We start from the raw sequence: 26,156 nt of genomic DNA, 5'->3' as shown, positions 1-26,156 counted from the left end.
TACAGCACACAAACTTGTCACTGAACAGTGATGTTCAAATTAGTGGAGTTCAAATAAACCCCATATTGCACATTGCATTGCATTTTCTGTGATTTGCAAGTATTAGCATGATCTAGGCTATATAAGATCAAGAGAAGCGGCTAACTGTACAACAGTCTGAGAGTAAATGAACGGTTTAACCTTCTTCCACGTGCATGTAAGCCTATTGTTGTCTGTGAAACCACGTTCTCTGTTTAGCTGACAACACTGGTAGGACAATATCAGGAGAAAAAAGAACTCCAAAATAAAACAAAAGGAGAGTTGCATTACATTTTGTTTCTTTTCCTTTTCTGTGAAGGCTGATGTCTCCAGGTCCCCTTGGTCTAGTCAGTTCTCCAGCAATAATAATGGGTCGAAACATTCTCACCATGTTCCCCTGTCTAATATGATCTGCAATATGACCGATTTTCCTCTGGGAAGACTAACAGCAAAAGATTAACAGCCAGACACTGGAGGGCCCTTCTCCCCATCACTCCACGCCTCTTCCTTTGATATGTACTGTTGGACCGAATGTGGCTTCACCCAGCTGAATAGCGCAGGGCTCTGCTTACACGCAACTCAAAGCCCAGTGCAGCCCTCCCTGCAAAAAATGGCTGCAAATCCCTTTTCCCCATGTTGAGCAGAAGGGTTAGGGTTGGGCAGACTGTATATAGGTGGGGTTCGTATCTATTCCATTACTCCCAGATCTTTGTTCATTTTGATGCATTAGGACTGAGACAGTCAACATATCAAATACTCCAAACACACATCCCTCTGTGATTTGCAGTCATTGAATCCCTACAGCACTTGTGCATCGTGGCATTAGCCAAACCCGTCATTGTGCTCATTTGCAGACAGACAAGGCCACAATATTCTGTAGAATATGTAATACTATATGATCTAAGTATGCTACTGTGGATTATTGCACAGGCCAATGATTTCAGATACAGCTGATCTCTTAACAAATCTAGTGTGACCCCTGACCCAAGCTTGACAGCATAGGCTTAGGAAAACTGGGGCTTGTAATGGGAATGAAGGCAAATGTTTCCTGGAAGCTGCATCTAATGTAAATGTGTTTTGTTTGTATCCCTCCCAGGAATATGCTTTTGTCTTCCCTCATTCTATTGCATAAGCAGCTGGAGACACTGTAGCACCTCTGTGATCCTTTGCTGCTGTAAGAAATCCACTGTTATTCTAATTTCTAATCTAATTTGGTGTTATTCTAACTTCACCAAAACGCCACTGCACCCATTCCTAAGGCACTCAAGAAACAGGAAGCAAATCAACATCAGTAAAACCACATGGCAGAAAAAATGAATGTGTGTGTGTGTGTGTGTGTGTGTGTGTGTGTGTGTGTGTGTGTGTGTGTGTGTGTGTGTGTGTGTGTGTGTGTGTGTGTGTGTGTGTACATATGAGTGTAGGTGGTCCAAAGCGTAATGAAACACTTAAAAGCAGGGCTAAAAATACAAGAGGTAAGTATGAAGAGGGACAGATGGGAAAGTGAGTGGGTAAGTGTAGTAGAGCACTGCTGAGAAGCCAGAAGAAAGGAATCAGAAGATGAGGTTGTCTGTATGAACCAGACACACTGTCTTTGAGTGTGTGCATGTGTGTGTGTTTGTGTGTGTGTGTGTGTGTGTGTGTGTGTGTGTGTGTGTGTGTGTGTGTGTGTGTGTGTGTGTGTGTGTGTGTGCGTGTGTGTGTGCGTGTGTGTGTGCGTGTGTGTGTGTATACAGAGCAGACCCCCAGTGAGTGCAAAACGAGACTGCATGGTGCTAATGAGAGGCCGTCCCCCTAGCCCAGCGTACCTCCACCTTCCTGCCTTCCCATCCACACCTCACACAGTCGGGGCAGGTGTGCAGTAGCAGCACTGTGTGAGGATGTTTGGTAAGTGCCCTGGCCTGATTAACTACACTGCTTCCCCAACAAACCTTGCTTTGGTGTGTAGGCCCTGTTTTGTTTTGTTGATGTTTTAATACAAAGAGAATGGAAATTAAACTTTTGACAAAAGCTCTCTCATATCTCTACAATTATCAATGTCCGTTTCATCCTTCAAAAACAAATTAACTCAGAGAGGGACAGACAAACGGTGACAGAGATGCTGAACAGTCGTCAGTGTTAGGTAGTGTGAGGTAGCGGGAGGATTAGCGGGAGCACGCTGATCTAATGACCTCGCGCAGAAGCAGCTGGCGCGTGCCCTTATATAACAGCTTTAACTGTAATCTCTCCACAAATTAAACTGTACTCGCGCAGCTGCAGTTATGGATGGATTATGACCAGCACCAACCCATATTAAATATGATTTAATATGACGTCTAGAGGTCTTCCACACTAACGCTGATTTGGCTGATGAAAAATCTAATCTGGGGTGATCGGGCAAAAAGTAGGAAAGAAAATAGTCGAGGGAAACACAAGAAACGGTGTTTCAGGACATCTAATCTGCCATTCTAACAATTTTTATGAAATGAATACAAGTTTAATACAGATTGGCATAACTCGCCAATCTGCATTCTGTCTGAACTTGTCAAGCAGAGGTGCGATAGATGACAAAGTGTACGTTATGCTAACACGTATGATGTGATGTCTGTGTGAAATATAGCTATAATTTGTATTAACTAGGGTGGTTACCTCACTCCTACGTCATTTCGGTAAATGCAGTGCAGACTAATGCAGCGTCAGTTCTCTCGTCTCCTAAAAGGCTCAATGAAACTCTGGAGACCGACTGGAATATATTTTAGCACCCAGCTAAACGCCACAAATAAAATCTGTCTGTTATTTTAGCTCACGTGAAATTTGCATCACCAAAATACTTGCTCAGAACTTATTAAAACAGAAAGTGCTGGATCCATTAAATGATATTAAAAAGTAATGGCATTATGGATGTGATCAATAGCTAAACGGACCTGTACGATTTACAGATAAGGATTTACAAAATGTAGCACTGTAAATGTTGGCTGTGAAAGATAACCGCGGGGTGGTGGGTCCTTGATAATCCTTGATTCCTAGATACATTTCTTTTTTTAGGATTTTAAATTGTATTACATTATTACTGTACTAATTGGCTATAAGAACATACATAAGGTACACCTAAATGGCTTTTTGCCTTTTTTGTACATTTATTTGAAGATTTCATGTACCATTACCCATCAGGATTGTAACACCAGTGACAGTAACACCAGTGCCAACTATCATATCAACCTATTTTACAAAATAGCTGCCACAGGGAATCAAACCACATGTTGACAGTCATGAACTACTCACTGAATTATGTATAAATTAATCAATTTTTATTATTCTATGTTCATTTTCCAAAGATTAAAGTAGGGCATACCAGTGACTTGCACTGAAGCTTCGAAGGAAATCTTAGGGTAGATGATAAAATTTATAAAAAATGAAAAATGACATTGAACTTACAATGTGTCTGTTTCCATTCATCTTCAGAGAGGAAACAAAATGACTTCCTGTGATGTCATCAGCATGGCTTTGTATATTAAAATAATATTCTTTTGTCATACGGTAACACCAGTGACATGAATATAGGGGACATGCTCATTTATTATGTATTTTATTATATTTATTTGCAATATTGTATTTTTAAATATTTTGTGTGCCATATTGGACCTTTATGGACACATAACTGCAGTTGAGTTAATCAAGTATATGTTTTCCATTCAAAAATTAAAGCCCTTAGTTTCCCAGCATGACAGCGAGGACAGGCATTTTTGGGCATACTTGGAAAAACACTAAAATGGTTGAAAAGAAAAACTGACTCATAAGTGGTTCAAAAAGATATAATTGTTCAAATATCATGTTGTTTTGTCTTAAAATGTAAATAAATCCCTAAATTTGAGGGGTTTTAAAATGCAAAAAACAGACAGAAAAGTGGACATTTCTGTAAAATGACCCAGCCCCACAAAAGCCACCTGTCTATTGTATTTATTTATTTATTTTTATTATTTTAGTAACACACAAGACTGACGAAAACACAAGCAGATTAATCTAAAAAGAACTTTGTTGTCTTTTTAGGTGAATCAGGTGGTATACTATTGGTCAGTAATTTGATTTTGAACAGGGCTCGATGTATTAAATCAAAAGGCACTGCGGAGAGAAGACCTGAGGCCTAAAGTCACGCTACACATTCTCGCGCAGTCATAGGACGTAGTTAGGTTGTGACGTAACTGCCGGGGTTGATGAAACATTTGTGTGAAGAAGCTCTTCACATAATCACTGTTGAATGTGGTTTTAAGTAAAATATTGGCACATTTCACCTAATTAAGGATACAATATTATTGTAGAACATATATAGGAACAAATGGTCTCAGACCTATAGGAGGGAATTCATGTGGAGTTTTTCCTATGAAAAAAGCCCTCTAATTCAGCAGAAGGGTTAGATCACTGTGTGTAGGTTTGTGATATTCATCTAGAACAGTCCAGTAAAGGAACTACTGTGCTTTTTGGAACTCAGTAATATCCCTGTCTCAGAAGGAACTTCATCTCCTGCTACATCACAGGTAGTGATTGCTCTGAATGGTCTTTAAATGCAGAAGTACAATGCCTTCATGTAATAAACATTTCTGGAGCCATCAACCTTTCAGTAAACTCACCAGTATTAATTCTAATTGTGTCCTGTTGTGTTTTCTTTAGGAATTTTGTAGAATTTCCACTCTCATCTCTGAACACCATTGGTAGAACATTAACATGCCATTTTAACATATTTAATTCATTCACTTATGCTCAAACCAACCCAAAACATTTAATGATACCCAGTATTCGCACATTTCATCCAGCACTGCAGCATGTGCACATAATTGCACACGGACACTGCTCAAGAGGCCTGTGCACTGTGCAGAAATCATTCATTCCTGTGAAGTGCAGTGGAGGTGGGACTTACGTGAGGTCAAGCCATCTCTTTGGAATGGAGATCTCTGCCCCTGGCCTATCTTAGGACCAATGGCAAGCGCTTCCTCTGTGCGATGACCCTTCAGGACCCAGTCACCCAGTGGCACACACTCGCTGTAGGGGCAGAAATGGTCTGATGGCGTAATCCATCTCTGGGTTGAGAGCTTTAAGGATTACCCTTTCATTCTCAGCTTTCTAATAAATAACATAAGCCTGTGTGAATTCTGGGCAGCTGCCATTGCTACTGCAGTAGCAGGGGGCAGAAAACACCCAGTGATATCAAGGGCTGAGATGGAGAAACTGACATCATGATATAAGATTCTGTAGCTAATGCTTGTTAGAAGACAGTAACTTCTGTGCATGTATGACCTTCATTATGTTCTGGGTTCACTTATATAAGGATGCACCAGAAAAAGATACAAAGGATACAATCATTTCAATGCAGAGCTGATGAAGTATATGCTTAGTTGAGTGGGGATTGGTTTGCTCAGCCATTGTCCGATTTGGCTTCTTAAGTGGATGTCAGGGGTTTAGATGTAGTGCAGTAAAGGGGAGACACAGCCCACCATATATGTAGCACAGTCTTCTGTGGTTGCCAAGGAGCTGACGGAGAGACGTCACCAAGGTAAAACAGTCGTGGGGAGGACTTAACAGCATTAACATTCAGATGAAGCATGTTGCACTTCAGAAACCCAGCCTACGCAGAGCCTGGGTTGAGTAGTATATATTTTGTACAGAAAATATCAGTGAAAGTTGACTGAGAAAAGGAGCGTTGATACATTAGAAGTAGCTGCCCTTGTGATCATTCCAAATAATTATATGCTTAGCTCTGAATAAAGATATTTCTAAATATTCATTGTTTTAATATGTTACGCTGGGGGATCTGCCAGGGAGCCCACCCTGTACAGACAGGTTCATGTGCAGGTGTCCTGCTGCCTTACCAGATGCCACTCTCTAAACACACACACACACACACACACACACACATACACACACACACAAAACACACACCTTAAATGCTTAAAACATTAAGCCTTACCATGAACAGAAAGGCTGGAACGAGTCTTTGGATTCCCAGTTGGCAGAGTGTTGAGGATGGATGGCGGTTGCCTCTGCATAATGCTGCATTGTTTTGTAAAGGGAGCTTGTAGAAAGTTGCATATGTGCCCTGAAAACATTCCACATGATCTCGCACTAGCGTGGTGGTAAGTACCCCGCCTGCCTGCATGCAGCAAACCCCTAATGGGAAACCCAGGAAGAAAAAAGAGGAAGAGAGGAAAAAATGGCTTTTATTTTTAGAGAAGTGTTATTATTGTTGTTGTTGATGATGATGATGATACTGTTGTTCAGATTGTGGCCATGCAGGTGCATGTCAAAGCTGGTCCAGTGTGAGAGGCTGAGCCCCGTTCGCTGATTCACTCCCTACCGAGGTGCTTAAATGCGGCAGGAAGGGCCCAGCGTTAATGGCGCGTGAGTCATCTCGTTCTTCTCTCCCTTTAGAGAGATTTCCGCCGCAGCTGTGCCGTGCCAGACTGGCACTTGGTCAGGATCATAAAGCGGCACCGCCACAGCCTGAGAACGCCAGGGCCATCCCTGATTTATCCTCCCAGCGGTGAACGGTGCGAGGGGAACTGGCCCATTAGCGAATGAGCCCTAACTCACGCTGACAGCCCTCGTCCTCCTCTTCTGTTCTGCCTGGCTTGACGGCAGCTCCGAGTCGTCCCGGGATGGGGCTGATGCAGATGGCCGGCTCTCAGAGAAGAGTGGGGAGAGTGTTCTTTGGTGGTGGAGTCTATTTCTGGGACAGGCTTCTCTAGCTGGGCCAGGTGGTTGGAGAGACTGGGTTCCAGTGGGCTGTTTTTTGTGCGGGTGGTGAAGTGGAGTAATTGAAGTTCAGTGGATGGTGTGGCGGAATCTGATGTCTTCCAGCTTTGGCCTTTTTATCTCCGAGTCTTTATTTATCATTTTTTTCATTTCTTTACTTTCAATGCATGTAAGTTCTTCACATGCTGAAGCAGTGTGTTGGGGGAGGGGCAGGGCTGTGGGAGAAGGGAGAGAGAGAGAGAGAGAGAGAGAGAGAGAGAGAGAGAGAAAGAGAGAGAGAGAGAGAGAAACATTAATATTAATGTAGCCAAAAAACCTTGCTCTCCAAACCTCTCCCTAAAATAAACATGCACACACCGCAACTCACATAAGCACTGCAGCTCATTTGAGTTCAATAATTCACAGAGTCAGAGTTCTCATCATCTGCAGCACAACCTTCACCATATCAGTGAATAATATCACGTGGATGCAAGCAGGAGATGTAAATGTACAAGATCCTATGGAACTCCTGATATTATGGAGAGCACTGTGAAAAAGAAAACTAAACCCTAAATTTGGGCTTTGTAATAACACTTTGACCATGTATTGATGTGTTTAGAGGATTAGATCAAACTGACTGTATAATCCCCTAAATCAGTGGTTCCCAAAGTGGGGGGCGCGCCCCCTAGGTGGGGCGCGGAGCTATTGCAGGGGGGGCGCGGAGCTTGAAAGTAAAACGTGCACATGTGTTAATATTAGGGATGCACCGATTCCGATATTAATATCTGAAAAAATTCTAGATCGGGTATCGGGGACAATGTGACCGATCCATAAAAACAGATCTATTCAGTCTAATTCTATGCTTGTATTGCTTGCTTTTCGGAGTTAGTTCAACCTTAATACTCGCGCTGGTGGTAATACTCCACTTAGTCCGTTTATTTGCTGGTTGACCAAAATAAACCTGGGCTCCAGCAATACTTCACTGTTCATACATGAACTGGTGAGTTGTCCAAAGCTCATTTAATGCGTTACTTACAGAAATAAATTAAAGAGCAGTGGTCTGAGTCTGTCTACGGCAGAAAGCTAAAAAAAACAATATTCCATACGCGCGCTCTACTCGCTCCCTTAAAGAGACAGTACACATATTTCTGGCCATTACATGCTTTGTGCTCTGCGTGATGTCTGCGCTTGCAAACTAGCCGCATATGTATTGCTGTTTCTCTTATTTCATCTCCTTATTTATTTTAAATTATATGTAGAATTATTGAACCATTTAAAAGGTTTCTTGCTGTTTATTTTTTTCATGTTTGACCAAAGTTGTGAACCTATTGTTTTTGTAAGTTTTAAACACATTCCTAGTCAATATGGGGGGGGTGTAGGGGGGGCCGCAAAAATATTCTCATCTACTAAAGGGGGGCACGGCAGAAAAAGTTTGGGAACCACTGCCCTAAATAGTTGGTCAATCAAATATAGACTTTTAACTCTTAGTGAAAGATTTGTGAGAGCAGTGGGGAAAGTACACTTAAAAGACATCACAGATATCAATTTCCATTTTTTTTTACTACAAAACCAGTCCAGACAGGCTTCAGGCCAAAACAGATGCTCTTGAGACAACACTGTTGAAAAATGGGATGACATCAGATGACATCATCTCTCTTTGAGCAATCGTTAGAATATTATACCACCTAGCTGCATTCTAACACTGCGACTCATTCAGCAGTAGCGTGTGATGGTGTGTTCAGTTGAACCCTTAACCCCACCAAAAAAAGGAAAAAACAACAGTTTGGCATCCATTCTGAACTTGACTCATTTGAAACACAGGCCATTGATACTCTTTCACCTAGTCTCAGAGAAGACCAGTACACTGCTCTAAATTCTCATAACACTGGCATGTACTTTCTAGACTCTGACCACCTTCAACAGCTGGAGAAACACAGGAAGCCCTGCCACCTTCCTCGGGTCAAGGTGATTACACGGCTGTTGTCCGGAAACCAGATCAAGGCTCATCCTCCTTCACGGAGGTTATGGAGCAGGATTTGAGACAGCAGCCCCTCCTTAGATGTTGGAGTAGTTTTCAAGATGGAGGAGTAACATTTAATCGATTTTCAGTCAGAATGTATCCAGTTAAATGTTCTGCATATATTCAAAGCGTAATCTACAACAATGAATTCATGGGGGAAGTGCTTGAGATGTGACTGGATGTGACCGCATTAAAATATTTTGGTCACAAAACATCATCTGTATGACTGAGGCAAGTCTCCCATAGATAGGTTTACAGTCACTCTTGCCCTGAGGCAGAGGAGAGAGCGCTCGTATCACGCCAGTCAGTCTACAACAGAGACTCAGTCACTAAATGTCTACGCCAGCACATTCTCACTGGAACACAGAGCGCTCACTGGCGGCCTGCAGTGGCCTGAAGACGTGCGGCGGAGAGGATGGGGATTTTCTGGTTTCAGTTCAGCAAACTCCCCAAAGGAAGATGACATATTGAGAACTTTCGATGCCCACACAAGAATAACAGACAAGCATCCAAACTAATTCCCAGAAATGCATATTTAAACAAGAAATTCCACATTTCAATTTGCAAATATTTATAGCAATTGTAATATTTATTGTTTTATTGTTTATTATATATTTAATAATATTTAATTTATTGTAAAATTTAACATTAAGTGATAAATGGAAAACGTAAATTAACCTACATGGGAAACAACACAATAAATCGCAAAATATCAAAGAAAGCCACTGTGGGGAGGCGTAAGCAATTATCTATGTACATGAGGATAATTGTATGGAACACAAGAGAAAAAATAACCACATCTATAAACGGAATAATCAATATGGCTACTTCTAAGTGATTACGGCCATTACTTGACCTACATTACTAACTAATGTTTATCGAGCTCACAGGTGCCATTCTGATGAAATGCAGGGCAGCAGAATCATGTTGCGGAACCGCAAATTTCTTTCTTTTTTGAGCTTGTCTGCCTCTGGCTGCCTACAGGTCGCAGCTCATCCATCTCTGCTCATCACTTCGGAGGCGAGGGATCTGCTTTTCACGCTAATCCAGGCCACGCCCTTCAAAGGCCATCTGGGTCTCCCGCCCTCCTCCACTGCCACTTCTGCCATTAAAGTGCAATTAAGAGCCACTCGGCCAATGACAGATTAGGAGGAAGGGAACAAACAAATCAATGGCGCCGACCTACTTCTGTCCCACCAGCAGGTTGGGGGATCAGGCTGTGGTTCAAGTATCTTCCAGCGTGAGAAGGCTGCCTGCTTGGCTACCGTTTCAACAATATTCCAAGGGCATCGTTAATGGGGAATGTGGAATTAGCATGGGATCCGAATATAGACAGGAGTCAGAACAGCCACAGCCGAGTCTTGGGAGATGACCAGGGAGACACAGAAGGAAAGACACAGTGAACACATTTCTCTGTTCTGTTTATCAGTGCTAATGCCAAACGATGAAGAAAAAAAGACTTAAAGAAAACCTCTTCATGCTGACATGCATACACAGCTGTTATGTATTCTTTAACTCTTAAGACATAAGGATGAGGTAAAGAAAAGATGTGGTAAAGAAAGTTTGTTAGAAAACTTATTTTTGTGGTATCTTGTTTAGCTAAATAAAATAATACGGACATTTTCAGTCTTGGAAGGCCTTTCCAAGAGACTGCAATGACAGTTTTCACAGTATTGATGTTTTTTTCTGTTCTGCAGTAGACTAATTACTACTGGTATTTATATTAACTATATCAGTATCATAATGCCAATATTGATTTTGTGAGCAACAGCACAAGTAAAGGTAAAAAATGCATTTGACCTTTAATAGCGTATTTGGCACATGACATGCAGAAGTTGCTCTTTTTGCTGAGTAAGGGCAACAAAAATAGGTTTTTATAATGACCAAAGGCGTTTCCTATATCAGCACTGCTTCTCAGACAGCGTGGTGAAGACTCCGTGAGTGTGTTGGCACGTTACACTCTCAACATTCAGCTGACCTTCGCCCTAAATCACTCCACTCACCGCGGTAGCGGCCACGGCAGCCCGTAACAAACCGCGCAAACCGCGTCGTCAGCGGTGAGGGAACTGCAGGAGGCTCGGCGAGTGACGGCCGGACACCGGACAGCGCAGATGGTGAATTTTACAAACCATGACGCATGACGAAAGTGGTTGACCAATTCGTAGTCATTAGTGAACACGTGCTCCAATATATCAAACTGCTGTTAAAAATTTATTACAAATATAAATTAACATTAATATATATTCATTATATTCATAGGCGACAAGTACAGCTTCGACGTTTACTACACACGGCCTATATTCCCGACATATTACCGTTTCATCCCCTAATGAAGATTAAGGGGCGTGTCCTAAACATGCCCCATCTGCACATTGTTGACACGGATCAGAGCAGTTTGCGTGTTTCAAATCATGAACATAGAAGCAACAGGAAAGTCGAATCGGTCATTTCTCACGCAGCTGGCATGCAGCCTGTAAACATGACCGATCCAGGGAAATGATGTTTCTGTAATCCCTTCCTCATCAAGCTGCCACAGGACGGGTTGGTCTCTGCTCTCCTCGACCCAGCACACATGATGAACGACGCGCCTGTAGAGTCTTCATGCCCACCGAGCTGGTGTTATGAATTACAGCGGTACCGCACCGTGAAACGGGACCCTTACCGCCTGTTAATGCGGCAAAGCATCAATACGCTTAGCAGCCCCAGCAAGACACTTTTGCTGACTGGCTTGAGAAAACAGTTCAATATGTTTAGATACGCAGTTGTTTACTGAAGTAGACTTTGTAGCCTGAGGTTGTATCTGTACATCCAGTCATTCTAACCAACATGGTTATACAGTCGTTCTAATTCAAAGAAATACTATAAAAAATACTTCTCTAAGCGGATATCATCTCCAATAATATTGATGTATAAAGGTACAGCTCTAAGACTATGTTTCCTTTTGATCTTCTGGACATGAATATCAAAGGCAGCCTGTGATGGAGACCATCACTTAGGAAGGTTAATGGCTGCTCTGGCTATTAGAGAGGAGGCTCTTTGGTCTGGTGCTCAGAGCTCACCTTTATATGCGTTTGGACCCGAGTTCGAGTCCCACTTAGGGTGACTGGCTTTATCTAGTAATGAGAGAGAAAGAGAGAGTGTAGGATAACACAGCTACAGTCCTACAGAGTTCTGCCCTTCAGTTTGGATAGCCATGCAATTTCTAGCTGTGACACACATCTACAAAATTGTTTCTGCACATCTTGTCATTCTAGCGTTGAGCTCCTTTCTGAAGCTCATGGTTTTAATGAGCTGGTGCTCACATCTAGGTCTCAGAATGCTTATTTAGGCAAGATTTCAGAATTAAGGAAAAGCATTGCTCAGTGGTAAGAGTTGTCTTTTCTCGCAGTCATGGCTTCACGCCTACATTTTTAATTTTGTGTGTTTTCTGAGCGACCTCTGGTGGCCTTTGGAAGAAGTGTCAGGGTAGTAAGAAACACGCATGACCGTCACGTGTAATAACATTGTGTCACTTCCTCTTGCTTGAGATTTTTTTATTTCTATGCAAACAAGAAATTTGATCTAGATTGCTTTACGACATGCGGCGTTAAATCCAGTGTTGCATGTTCCCGGATTTAAAAACAAACAAATTGTGCTTAATTCATACAAGATGTTGTTCGTCCCATTGCGCATACGCCTTCCGGTCAGCTATTAAGTGTCATTCTTGTTTGCAAACAAGCAACCGTCCCTGCATGTGAATTCCGTCTGACGCTGGACGACACGATGGATGATGAAAGCGAAATAATTGAACACCACGACGACGAGGAAATGGAGAAGATGAAAACGCCGAGAAATGTGTCACATTCCTTTTCTGAAAGCGTCACGCCATCTGAACGGGACGGACACAGTAGCACGCAGTCCTCACACCGTCTCCTAGCCTACAGTGATGCTCTCATCTCCATCATTGCCACTGTCATGGTGAGCCACATATCCAAAACCTCACTAAATCATTATTTGACTTCTTCTCGAGTCCACAGCAGCATGTAATGAGATGCACTGAGATGTGGTCCGTGTGTGTTCTTCACAGATATTACCTGTTGCCCATACAAAATTTCATGACAATGAGGTAAGGTGTTCCATACTGACACATTTAACCTCTTCTGCGTGTAAGAAAGATGCTATTAAACACATTTTAGAGAATTTCTAGTAGAAATTGAGCCATTCAGACCAGCCCATGTGTTCAACGTTGAGAGCTAGAGAGATTTCATTTATTCCTTTTGACCTCCAAATGTTATATTATCCATACTGAGAAAAAAAGGACTTCAGTTTTCATACATTATTCACAAGCCTTTTGCACCCAATACATGGTCATGTAACTTGGCTCTCTGGACTCTGTTACAGTATTAAGCGTCAGCTCTGTAAAACTCAGTAAGACGTTATTTAGTTTGGTGTCTCGTGGTTTTGCTAATCAGTAACCTTCACCTTGCATCCTCTGTACCTTCCTCCTTCTTCATCGTTTCCATTTTTAGCAACTACTCACTAACATATAAAGGCAGAAAAATTGAGAGACTCATGTTCATATGACTCATGTATAAACCATTAACTAGATTTTTCTACTCTGCCCTGTTGAAATGCGTCATTCATTCTGTTTGAGTGGAAATGGCTGTTATTGTGTGCAGGAACTGAAAGAGAGCATACAGATGCTCCTCACCACTAAGATTGGAGTGTACCTCATCACATTTCTCATCGTCACTGTTGCTTGGGCAGCCCACATAAGGTGAGAACAGCTGAGATATTTGTGCTTGATGATCCAGATGTTTGACCATACACAGGGATACATGCCTATACATAGGGATACATACATATACATATGGATATATGCATATACATAGGGATACATACATATACATATGGATATATGCATATACATAGGGATACATACATATACATATGGATATATGCATATACATAGGGATACATACATATGGATATATGCATATACATAGGAATACATACATATACATAGGGCTACTTACATATACATAGGGATACATACATATAAGCATATATGTATAAGCTCAATTTTTGGAGCTTATTCTGTGGTTGTTCGTTTTTCTTCTTATTCAGTCCCCCAACTTTTCTGTTTTCAGATTATTCCAAGTCATTCAGCGCATTGACGACACCCTCGCACTTCTCAATCTGGTGCGTTCACACGTAGCTGTTAAACGCCTCATGCATCTGCATGTTAGCATTTCTCACTTTTCATAATGCAAATAGACAAGACTTACATATTTATATATTTCAGGCCTGCATGATGCTGATAACATTTCTGCCGTACACAGTGAGTAATCCTCTTTTGAATAAAACAGCAAATGAATTTTCAAAACTTTGTTAACCAAATGGCAAAAGGAAGAAAGCAGAAATTTCTTCACAAAGGCCTTTGGCGTCATTTGTGGTATTTGAAATCCCACAGTTCTCACTGATGGCAACATTCCCCAACAATAGTCTTGGTGTTCTCCTCTTCTGTGCCTGTGTGATCGTGATAGGGCTCATTCAGGTAGGTAATCCATGCTCTGCTTTACACAACATCTGATGGATTAAAGGTTTATGTTCTCCTGGATTAAAGGTTTAGATTCACTGAGATTCACCTTGGTCTCCTCAGGCCGTTATCGTCTTATATGGATTCAGCCGCCCTTTTCTTCTGAACGAACACATTCAGATGTCCGATAATCAGGCCTTCTACCGACACCACATCCTCAAAGTTATCATGAGGGTTCCAATAATATGTTTCTTTGCCAGCATCTTCTCCTTCATCTTTTTTCAACTGGTTGGTGATATTTCTTTACTTACATGTCACTACACTATATGTAGCATTATTATAGCATTATTATAGCATTATTCCAGTACAATTCCAGTTTCCAGTTGACTGAATATGATTTGGATCACTACCCATATGAAAAGGTTTACAGTAGTGTATAATGTAAACCCTGTAAATGGATAGTGTGAACTGTCCTGTTCTTTTGCTTGTTTGTTTTGAAATAGCAACACATTTGATCAAATAGGGCCAGGTCTAGTTTAGGGTTTATTTACGAGACTATAACACTCAGTAAGGGCCGTGATGCTATCTGAACACGTAACTAAAACACTGTTCAAATTCTGTTTGTATTGCAGTCCTATATTTTGCTGGCTCTTGTCATATTCATGCCATATATTTCTCAGTGTTTGAAGTGGGTTCGGAACAAAGCCATCGGCGGTAAGTACCATATATTCCTACAGGAGGTTCCATAGGTCATGAACTGGGAGGTTTTGGACACAAAGTGTTTCATTGTACTTTAAAAATAAGTAAACTGTTTTTGTATGAATCTTCGATTAATTTCCCTCAGGCCAAGAAGATGACACTTCAGACCCTATGCTGCTGTATACATACCACCCCAACGAACCACTGAGCAAAGAGCGTGTTGAGGCTTTCAGTGATGGCGTATATGCCATTGTAGCAACTCTTCTCATCTTAGATATATGGTACGTATCTATATTTAGGAAAGTTTCAGTTTTTGGCACGAACTCTGATCAATTGTGACTTACACATTTAGCAGTAAGAGTTTGGGTGCTCAGCCCCATGACCTTGGTGTTAGCGTTCCCTGCTCTCCCAGACTTGCTATATTGACTATTTTGTAGCACATTGTCCCATTTTACCTGCTGGTGCTAATACTTGAGGTAAAAGTAACTGTGAGTTTGATAAGTGCCTCATAATGTCGATAACTTCTCGCTCCAGTGAGGATAATGTTCCGGAGCCGTCGTTGGTGAAGAGGGAGTTCGGCGGCAGCCTGGTGGCGGCGTTGCGGGAGTACGGCCCTGAGTACCTGGCCTACTTCGGTTCCTTCGCCACCGTGGGCCTGCTCTGGTTCGTCCACCACTCGCTCTTCCTGCACGTGACGCGTGCCACGCGCCTCATGGGTCTGTTCAACACCTTCTCGCTGGCGTTCGTGGGAGGCCTGCCGCTGGCCTACCAGCTGACGCACGAATTCCCCCGCGGCTCACGGAACGAGCTCGAGGCTGTCCAGATCAGCTGCGTCATCATCTTCTTCGCGGGCCTCTTCCAGCTAGCCATGTGGGTGACGGCGCTGTTCTCCGAGCGTGAGACGCTCCACCCGTACGTGCGCTACGGCGGCCGCGAGCACGCCTTCATGCTGGCCAAGCTGGCGCTCTACCCCTGCGTGGCACTCGCCACCTTCCTCTCCACCTGCGTGCTTAGCCGATTCAGCGCCTCCATCTTCCACCTGATGGAGATCACCGTGCCCTTCGCCTTCCTGGTGCTGAGATTGTTGGTGCGGGTGGCGCTGGCCGTGCTCAGGTGCCTGTTCTGTCCCGCCAGGACCTCCACAGGAGACACGCTGGTGGAAGAGGAGGACTTACGCCTGCCCTTCAATGACATCGTCACCTAGCGGGCAGTAGGTCCCTGGAAGTCTGGGGCACCCCACCTGGTCTTCTGAAAATGTCACCACAAATTCCTTGTGGCAGAAATGTGCAGATTCTCCAGGTCAGATAGCCATAATATATATTTTTTATGAGTAACTAGAAAACTGGCGTTTGACTAATAATGTAACAAGACCTTAACATTTACAAGTGCATTGTAATTGTAACTGACTTTAAAGACTTTCAAGAAGAGGATTTATTTATATAGTATGAAACAAAGTTTACAAAGTGCTTTACGGAAGGATACAGAGGATAACTTGAAATTACATAAATTAAGATAAAACAGAAAGTGAAATGCAAATCCAATAATAGTTATGAAGAACTAAATCTCATCCTCTGCTCCACAAACTAGTTTCATAGAGATGAAGAACTTACAACTTGACCTACTCTCTAAAATTGAAATCCTAGATCACTTAATCAATTTCTTGTTCAGGGATTAGTCTTTACACTAATACATTTTGTAAGTACTGGCTCTGATGTTGGACACATAAAAATTGTATGATAGTGAGAAGGGTATAGAAAAAGGATTAGATATGAATGAAGTAATTACAAAACCTGCTAAATCCACTCTAGCCTTAACCAATCCTATTGAATAGAAATGTTAAGGATTGAGGCATTGCTGTCTAATCTAGAATTACACACTTTTCCACACTTCTGGCACACTTCAGATGTCAATTTTAAGTAACGTCTAAGGTAGTGAATTGCCCCCTGCTTTACTGTGTGATGCAACTTCACATCATTTGAAATTCTACAGTCAGTTCTGGCCTGTTTCATTCGTAGTCTTGAATTTGTATTGATAAAAGTAAACAGCATCATAGCTATGAGCTAGGACCACAGGCTCAGCTCTTTCACACTGTAAATAGGCCCTCACTATTTGCAAATTTCATTGGAGTTTGCCTCCACCAAAAGCCACCATGTGCTTTTACCTTTTACTATGAAAAAATTAGGCAACAATTTGCATATCCTTTAGTTTGGACATCTTTTTTCCCTATAATCCATAGATACTCTATACTTTCTCCAAAGAGCTGTAAACAATGACGTTTAGATCATTTCTAGTCATTATTGTTTTATATTCAAGATTAATTCTGCTAATTATTTTAAGGAAATTCCTGCAGTGATTCAGATTGTTGTTTCTCACCGTCAGCAGGACATACGTTCCACTGTTACCGATGCTGAACAGTGTTACGCTTGAAGAACACAATGACTGAAACAATAGACCCCCGTCTCTTTGAGGTAACAGAAATATGCACTTCATCTCACACCACGTTAAGGCACCTTAGGTCATCCAATGGATGCCTCCTTGCACTGAACCCTAGACCCTGAATAGCCCTGCACTCGCCCTGTTCAGCTTAAGGCGAAATGTTGCTTGTTGCGCATTCCCTAGTTATGACTGTTGTCCCCGTCATAATGTCTCGCGCACCGTTGGACATCTGTCAAGTACCACTACTGCTGCTATGTCCCCTGTCCCTGCCCAGCTGAGCACTGGACTCTGGTCCTCAGAACATCTGCATGCTTTCCTTTTCTAGCTGGTCTGCTGACGTATGAATGTACAAGGGACATCTAAACATGTGCAAGACAAACCAACACAACTTATTCTTTAAATAATAAAGTTGGGAAACTGCTGCTTGCTGAAGTATAAGCACGTGCTTGTGTTTTTTTTGTTCTTCAACCCATCGTGTGGATGCAAAATTACCAATCAGAGGCACGTGAAGGGGAAAAAAGGTTTTATTCAAGTTCAACAGTAATAATAACAATAATGATAATATTTATAATGATAATAAAATGATCATCAAGTACATATATATTGTTTGACTTCGGTAAGTTCCCCCAAAGACAATCATTTGGTTTTTTGTATTCTTGGTGATATTCTGATTATAAAATTTTGCCCGTTTGAAACCTAAATATTAAACATTATAAAATCTGTAAATCATAATCTTAAATAATTATTAAAATGAAAAAAAACAATGAAACCACAGATTTACAATGATGAATAATCTGAACCCTGCTGCCGTTCTCGTTCAGAACTACATATCGGAGAATGTAATCTGCGCAATAAATTATTTAAATAAAGAAAAAAAAAGGACAAACATTACAATTCCACACAACAGGTTCATCTGTAAGCTTTGAAGCTACACCTGTCTTAAACATGTCTTAGTTTTTTCAGGTTTTGGTCTGAGAGGGTTTAAGTCTATGAGATTTGCAACGTTCATACATGGTCACAAAGTGACAAGGACAACGGGGAGTTTAGCCGTGACAACCAATGAGGTTTAAGGAAGAGAAACACACGAAGGAAAGTGAAAGGGGAAGTGTGTAAACCACCTGTAGACAGAGAAGGCCAGACAGGCCGCTCCGTCAGGACCACGCCCACATCTCCACATAGTCACTCACTCAAGGTAAACACTACAATGTCTGGTCCCAAACTCCTCTAAGGCTAGACTTCTAGGGCAAAGGTCACTGAACAGGATTAGTTCAAAATGTCCAGTAAATGAGTGGGTTTGTTGTCCCTCCTTCACTGAAGACCCTGGATGGTAGAGTTAACCGTTTTTGAACACATGTATACTTACATGTTTATATTTTACATGTGCATGTCTGAACAATAGTGTGTAAATGTGTAAATAAAAAAACGTTAGTGGATAGGTCAAAGGACTATTCCCCAAACAATAAAGTACATAGAATTCCGAACTTTGATGTGAACTGTTTCTATTAATGTTTAGGTGATGTTAATTATGGGAGTTATTATTATTAAAATAAAATTCAGGATTAATGTTTTAGCCACATTTCTGATAGCATATTCAGATCAGTTCCTGTAACACAATAGTACTAACAAACGAATCAACAAATTAGCTGACATTCATGTTCAAATAACATACAGTATTTCAAACAATCTTCATAATAGCATGAATGATCTTTATAATGTTCTAAACACAAATTCTACTGGAAGAAGTTAGTGTCTGATGGTAAAACCTGAAGAGGACATTTATAAGCATTTTCCTTCCTTTTTTTTAAAAAAAAAGTGCAGACTCCGCCTCTTCTAAATACAGTGCAACTAAAATGGCTAGTCGAGGTTACTGAAAGTGCAGCTAGCCTTCCGCTCCACTGAACTGTCACTCCAAATCATCTTCGGTTAAAACCTCTCACATCAAGAAGCAATTAGTTCTAGTCTGATTCACCACCCTTCCTCTCTGCCCAACAGAGATTGAATCATGCTAAATTTCTGGAAGTTAAATCTAGTTTGTTTGCATATATTTTTCATACCTCTAAAGTCACATGAGTGTACTTTATATATTATAATGTAAATTCTTTAGTATTATCTTTATATTTACACCAGTTATGTACACACACAGGCCTACACCTTCTAAATTCCACAGTTAATGTTAACAAAGTCTATTGTTACTGCCATTCTAGAACTCACTCACTCACTCACTCAAAAAGAAAAAATGGCTACTTTTAGTGATAACTGTATGACTTCAGATACATGCCAGTTTGGGGGGGGGGTTGTTTCATATGCTGCCAGTAAGGTCATCACTGATGAATCAGTAGTTACATGCTGTTTGGGTAATATTATTTCACAAGCCAATGTCACAGCCTTACTGCAGTCACAAAGTGGCCTATTTCTGACGACTATAAAAAAATGGAAAAAGGACACACAAATAATGCGAGAATCAGTTTCACAATCAGTGCAATGCTCTCACTGTGCATATTTCAAACGTTCAGCCCTCTTACGTTCACTTACCCCATGCTTCCATGTTTCACTGTTTGCCACAAGACATGTTCTTGTATATGGTACAATGTAGAAAGAACCACAGCTCCCCCTTGTGGTCATGTATGGTTGCAGCTCTGTTTTTTATACGTCAACAAGCTGATCCTGCAGTGGAAGCATGAGGTAAAGTCTGCTGGTAAAGTCTTTATTTTGTTGTGAAACTCTAGAGATGCTGTGAAGGATGTTTTTGGGAGGGCTGGGGAGTCGGGCTGTGCGCTCACACTCATGTGTGAATATCTGAAGTTAAATGTTAACTGCAGTAGCGACGGGCTGCCTGGTCTCATTGAGCCTCCAGCACAGCAGGGGGCAGCATGCCCTTCTCTCTCAGGTGGTTGCGCAGTGTGTTGAAAATGCTGAGCTGCTGTGTAGGCTGCAGAGCCAGCAACTGCTGTAACACCTTACTGGGGTTCGGACCCCTGGAGGGGAAACAACACATATTAATACGGCGAGCCTGTGAGAGGACAGGGAGCTAAAACAACACCGACGTTTGGGTCATGAAGACACAGAAACTGACCTACATTTCACACATCCTGAGCACTCCCATCTGTTACGTCTAGACAGGCGCACTAATGTAAACACCACTGTGGCAAGTATTACATCCTTACCTGATAAAGCTCGCTATGTAAACATGAACAAACGTGGCCATCAGATACTGACAGTCAAAGCGGTCCATGATGCCACCGTGCCCTGGGATGGTGTCTGCAAAGTCCTGCGGAAATCAACAGGAGTGTCAGCGGGACCGGGAGGATCGAGCCGGTGTCTGCTCGGCCGGGCCGCTCGGCCGCAGAGTGAGGGACGGTCAGACTGACTTTGATCTTGAAGGCTCTTTTGAAGCCGCTGGCAAAGAAGCCCCCGAACGGTCCGATCAGCGAGGCGAACGTGGAGAGGGCGATGCTGTGTATCTGGAACGGGTACAGGTTCACCGTCTCCTGTACAAAAAGCAGCAGACGTGGAGAGCAGTTGAGCCGGTGACACGGGTACACTTCTGGGTTTCCTAGGTCACATGACACGAGATGTTACTCAAACCAAGCAGTGGCAGATAAGCATAAAGCTCTTCTCCTTGACTCCGTGATGTGCAGGCCTGCCGTTACTCAGCTTCAGGGAGTCTCTTAAGCCCAAATGAATCTTGGGAGATCCTTGAAGATCATTTGCTGTCTACAGGTGTTCTGGTCCCTGACACTTACACTCAGATGACATGTACAGAGCACACTGCTTATGCCATTCTTCAGGCTGGCTGTGTGTTCATATAAACATGTGCTTTACCTCCATCTAGTCATTAGAATCTCCATATACTCCAACAGATGAGTATGTGTGAGCATAACCTAGCAGGCTTGAGACGTTCTACGAGGTACAGAGTGAAACCCCGGACACATTTCAGGGCTTTACTGCCAGAGCACACGATGGATGATTCTGCTTTGTAGCCCAGTTCCACCAAAACCACATATGCTCACGTTCTTTTTGAATCCATAGAGGATTCATACTGGACCTCCTAGTCTAAGGTCAACAGCGAAGCCCCATCTCAAAGAGGACATTTGTCCTAGGTTGGTCTGGCGTGTGGAACGCACTGTTGGAGGTTTCGTGGAGTGTTATCAGTAGAAGAGGACATCTTACATCTCACACATGTGGTGATCACCCCCGTCAGTGATGCACAGGAGGTCAAAGGTAAATAATACTAGGGCAGGTTTGGAATAGGTAGAGTACTCAAGGGTAAAAAAGAGAGCATTCAAGGGTAAATGATTAAGGACAAAATCCTGGTTTCAAAGTGGGATAGGACGAATTTAAGGGGACTCTGGAAGTGGACCCCAAACTTAAAAATCCACGTAAAAAAGAATAAATATTTTAAGTATGCTAGAATCATTATAATATTTCTTGCCAAGTGACACAAATGCATGCAGTAGCTGACTAGTCTATTGTCATTATTGTATAGTACAGATATTTATTAGTGAATTGTATACTTTCTTCTTTTGTGCATAAGTTTTAATTTGTTTATAATGAAATGAATAAATCTAATAATAAAAAAATAAATAAATATTACACACATCTAACGCACACCTGTATCGACACTATACCCAAGAGTGAATAGTGTTGCTCAAGGATAGATGTGCAAAACCCCACAACCAATGTCAAATATTTAATCTGGTCACTGTAACACACACTCATATCATCCATGCTAGACTAGACTTTTAGGCTGAACCACTGAGCTTTGTCAGTGAGACTCTCCCACAAAACTAAATGCCCAATTCTGTGTACAGCTACTACGGCACCAGTCAGTCGTGTGTACTGAAAGCTCCACCGTTTCGACGTTTCCCGGACGGTTCCCTGTCCACCACCTTACCCATCTAAGAATGTTCTGGGCCATGGCCGGCAACGTGTACTCCTGGATGACAAACAGGTCCGAGGGCTGGCAGTCCACGGCGAAGCGGTTCGTCTCGCTGTTGTACTCCACCGGACACACAAAGTACTGGTACTGGGAGAGCAGGTAGGCGTACTGGGTGGGGAGGAAAAGCAGGTCAAGACCAGCAGGGCACGGTTGAGGCACACAATGAGGCAGACGATGGCCAGCTTACAAGGAAACTGAAGAACACCGTGGAGAAAAAGCCACCAATGAAGCCCTCCCAGGTCTTCTTGGGAGAGAGCTGAGAGGGAACACAATTAAGCATCCAAATCCAAGTTCTTGGAACAATTCAAGTAACGCATAATGACATAAAGCCAAGTAGCACAAAAGTTTATCCACAAAGTAAGGTTTACCTTAATGAGCGGAGTTCTTCCAAAGAAGAAGCCAAACAGGTAAGCCATGATGTCATTACAGATGACAGCTGAAATTGGCATAATGAACCTGTAGAATTGAACAATTCAATTGTGAATTGTGTCTGTAACTGATATTCACGTTATAAAAAGGTTGCTGAGGTGAAAAGAAAAGGAAGAATTTGTACCATTTTGGGTTGTATAACAGGAGTTTGGAGAATTAGTGTCCAACAGTCTTACATATTCTGACATTTAAATGTAAGAAAATCCCCTATCACATGTACCAAGTATCTTGGCTTAGGAAGTCACAAACATGCACAAATCTAAATTTACCCACCATGAATGACAGGGGAAAATGTAGTAAAGGGAGATATGCAGTGAGGGACCTGCAGTGTTAGGTATGAGTGTTCAGAAGGTTGGGTGTGGCTCGTGCGTACCAGATCATTCCTTCAAACAGGTTCTGAATAACCAGGTGAGACTGGGCTACCACAATCAACAGAGTCACATGGGTCCAAGCAAACTGGAAAGACAAACACACGCGCACATACACACAAACACACGTCCGCGCACACAAACACACGCGCACACACACACACAAACACACGTCCGCGCACACAGACTAAATCAATGGAACAGTGAGGATGGCGTTTGGCCACTAAAACTGTCGCTACTGCATTACGGAACAGCTCATTAAAACATCCATCTAACTCTCCCCACACCACACATCCAGTAATGTCTTACTGTATACAGTCATGTGTTTAGTACAGTACAGTTCTGTAGCTGCAGGCAACAACAGCACACACTGTCTATGAGTTATCACTGACCGATCATAACTGAAATCTTTGGTTTACTTCAGTGTAAAAAATAGCTTTTACTAACCGGTTCACAGTGCATGTCAGCTGGGTTTGTGTAATCACTACACATGAACAAATGTGCGATTTCAAGCAGTGTGGTGAGGCTGAAACCAGGTAGGAGGGGAAGGCAGCAGTGTGTGTGTGGTCATTTACAGCTTACGTGACTGCTGTGGGATTATATAGACCTGCTTTGAGATTATATAGACCTGCTGACATTAAGGCCTGTATGTTGTCCAGCCACTCTAACAATGAGCCAGCCATTGCCCTCATTTAAAAGTACTGTCACTCGAAATAAGCTTCACCGCCTCTGAGAACTTAAAGGACAAGAGTCTCAAACACAGTGGTGCTCTATGTAATGAAACAGAATGAAGGTGACTTTAATATTAGCTGTAACCCCCTGCGGTAATGACTTTTGCCAGGAGGTTACTTCAAACCTTCAAAACCATATCTACAATGGGCAACGTATTGCCAAACAACAACAGCCTAAACAAAACACTCCTATGTTGGTGAATAATTAATAAACAGCACAAACACACACTACTGGACCACAAACTGTTCTACATGTTCCTTGTATGTTGGATGCTTGTATGTAGAATGCTGTCATGTTTTACAGTGTAGCATTTAAAATAGCCCATTTCAATAACCAAGTGGTTGGCCTAAAGCGTGAGTGAGGAGGGCAGTGTTAGTGCTTGGGCACAGAATGACTGGTACACACCATATAAAACTGCAGGCGGTAATGTTTCTTCACTAAGCTCAGAACAAACATGCAGAAACCTGTGAAAGGCAAATAACATGCGGTCAGTTTTACAAAAATTAATTTAAAAAGACAATAAAAATATTTACAACATATGAAGTAGAGGGACAAAAATTCATTTAACAGTTTAACAGGAATAAAGTTGACTCATGAGTTAATATAAAATACAGGAGTCCTGGGGGCCATTTTAAAGTTCCACTGGTGAGATGGTATTGAATCTCAGATTGATCTTGGTGCCAAAGCTGGGGGGGGGGGGGGGGGGGGGGGCACAGTGTGTGTGATTCTCCCCACAGCACTGCAGAATGCATGGTTAGAATGATACAGTTAGTACCCTGTACATGTGAAGGAGAGTGAGGCCTATGACCCACAGAGCATCACGCAGGTGGCGCTAATAACGGAACAGATCCTGCTCTGATTGGGGGATGGGAACATCACATGACCCCCAAAAACCAACCAAACGCTTTTGCTTTCATTTGAATCACGGGGGCGGAGCTTTACAACAGCACTGCAGTTAGGGTCGTGCTTGGGGGTGGACCTATGGCATTAAAATCCCTCACGGTTCAAAGTCTCGAGGGCGGGGCTCGTCCGACCTGCCAAGCTCACCTGCCAGGTAGAGTGTGAAAGAAATGAAGCGATGATAACGCACGAGGAAGAGCAGAGGCTCCTCCCTCTGGACCAGCGCGCCAAAATAATCGGCCACCGTCTCGCCATAGAAGAAGTAGTTCACGCAAATCAAGAAATACCTGAAATGCAAGAGGAACGTGTTGTAGCTTCAGAAACCTGTTCACGTACTAATGTGTTTTTATGCATGAATAACCTTCACCCCCCCCGGCCCCTTTCAGAACAGGCCGGTGCTTCGTAATGCTGCTGTTTGGATGAAGCGCCCACTTGCGTGCACTTTACTCAGGGTTCCAACTTGGAACTGCACTTTGGTCAAGTCCGGTTAACCCTAGCGGCTAACCAGACTTGACCAAAGTGCAGTTCCAAGTCTATCTGTGAGCAGAGGTGAGATGCGTGCTTGTGTTTGACAGGCCAGGCATGAAAAGCAGGTGACAGATCGAGACAGAGAGACAGAAACCAGATCTTGCCTAGCCCTACATACCGGAGAATGTTGGCGTGTCACTCACCAGCTGAGCGTCCTGAACCACGGCAGCTCGTAGGAATGGTAAACCCTGTAGCCGATGGTTATTATCTCTTGGAAACACTTGATTTGAATGGACATTACCTAAAGATGTTCAAATCCCACAAGAAATAGATCTGATTATGGTAATCCATCAGTTTGTGGCACAGAAAAGTTTAAACTTAAGAGCAGCAAAACACTTTCTCAAAGTATCCTGCAGAATGATGAAGAATGATCAAAAACACTGTCCAAGACGACATATGGCCCTGCAAAACCAGAGTACTTCAGAGGACAACAGTCCTGACTTAAAGGTGCTTGGTGTGGAGGTCGGTGATAACTGGTATCTTATACGTTTACAGCCACATGAGATAAGAAATAAAGGTGTACTTACAACAAATATAAGCATGATGGGTCCCAAATAGATGATGAGGAAGAAGCCGACGATCATGGTCAGAGATAAAATCCCTCGTATCCACCAGTTCTTCCATCTGCACAAATAACGAGTCACCCCAAACGCCCGCCATGTCAGAAACAGGTCCCTGCACGCGCGAGACCCCCCCACAGACACCTTTACACTGACCAATCACATTCAAAACTTTAGCTAAGCGCTACAAGCCCTTATGAAGCTGACTTGGGTATTAGCAGGATAGAAACTGGGAAATAAGTGTGTGTATAAGTGAGAACACACACACACACACACACACACACACACACACACACACACACACACTGCT

General features: G+C 42.5%; 2 protein-coding genes across 9 annotated transcripts in view; one reads left to right on the top strand and one right to left on the bottom strand.

Annotated features, from left to right (window-relative positions):
* Positions 1 to 10,686: 10,686 nt before the first annotated feature.
* Positions 10,687 to 17,828, top strand: tmem175 (transmembrane protein 175). 8 transcript variants are annotated; one of them, XR_013130111.1, is made up of 13 exons: positions 11,288 to 11,652; positions 12,456 to 12,694; positions 12,804 to 12,842; positions 13,396 to 13,493; positions 13,867 to 13,918; positions 14,022 to 14,057; positions 14,190 to 14,273; positions 14,379 to 14,543; positions 14,888 to 14,969; positions 15,100 to 15,235; positions 15,489 to 16,253; positions 17,337 to 17,422; positions 17,716 to 17,828. XR_013130111.1 is itself a non-coding variant. In XM_077000810.1 (11 exons), the coding sequence occupies exons 2-11, from the start codon at positions 12,500 to 12,502 to the stop codon at positions 16,156 to 16,158; spliced, it is 1,557 nt and encodes a 518-aa protein (XP_076856925.1). In that variant the 5' UTR covers positions 10,687 to 10,851; positions 12,456 to 12,499; the 3' UTR covers positions 16,159 to 17,828. The 8 variants fall into 8 exon arrangements, 3 of the variants coding, with proteins under 3 accessions (XP_076856925.1, XP_076856924.1, XP_076856923.1); XR_013130112.1 differs by having other exon boundaries at positions 17,334 to 17,422; XR_013130108.1 differs by having other exon boundaries at positions 17,337 to 17,828.
* A 70-nt stretch (positions 17,829 to 17,898) lies between these two features.
* Positions 17,899 to 26,156, bottom strand: part of cds1 (CDP-diacylglycerol synthase (phosphatidate cytidylyltransferase) 1) — a 24,824-nt gene continuing 16,566 nt past the window's right edge. The window contains exons 3-13 of the mRNA XM_077000811.1: positions 25,814 to 25,910; positions 25,430 to 25,527; positions 24,906 to 25,045; positions 24,264 to 24,322; positions 23,132 to 23,214; positions 22,698 to 22,785; positions 22,517 to 22,585; positions 22,285 to 22,437; positions 20,759 to 20,878; positions 20,555 to 20,658; positions 17,899 to 20,365 (exon numbers count right to left, since the gene is read on the bottom strand). Of these exons, the coding sequence (XP_076856926.1) occupies positions 20,230 to 20,365; positions 20,555 to 20,658; positions 20,759 to 20,878; positions 22,285 to 22,437; positions 22,517 to 22,585; positions 22,698 to 22,785; positions 23,132 to 23,214; positions 24,264 to 24,322; positions 24,906 to 25,045; positions 25,430 to 25,527; positions 25,814 to 25,910 (1,147 nt within the window). The 3' untranslated portion in view covers positions 17,899 to 20,229. The remainder of the gene's footprint in view (positions 20,366 to 20,554; positions 20,659 to 20,758; positions 20,879 to 22,284; positions 22,438 to 22,516; positions 22,586 to 22,697; positions 22,786 to 23,131; positions 23,215 to 24,263; positions 24,323 to 24,905; positions 25,046 to 25,429; positions 25,528 to 25,813; positions 25,911 to 26,156) is intronic.

The sequence above is a fragment of the Brachyhypopomus gauderio genome, chromosome 3 (genome assembly GCF_052324685.1).
Source record: "Brachyhypopomus gauderio isolate BG-103 chromosome 3, BGAUD_0.2, whole genome shotgun sequence".
NCBI lineage: Eukaryota > Metazoa > Chordata > Actinopteri > Gymnotiformes > Hypopomidae > Brachyhypopomus > Brachyhypopomus gauderio.
This window is presented reverse-complemented; position numbering and strand designations above follow the sequence as displayed.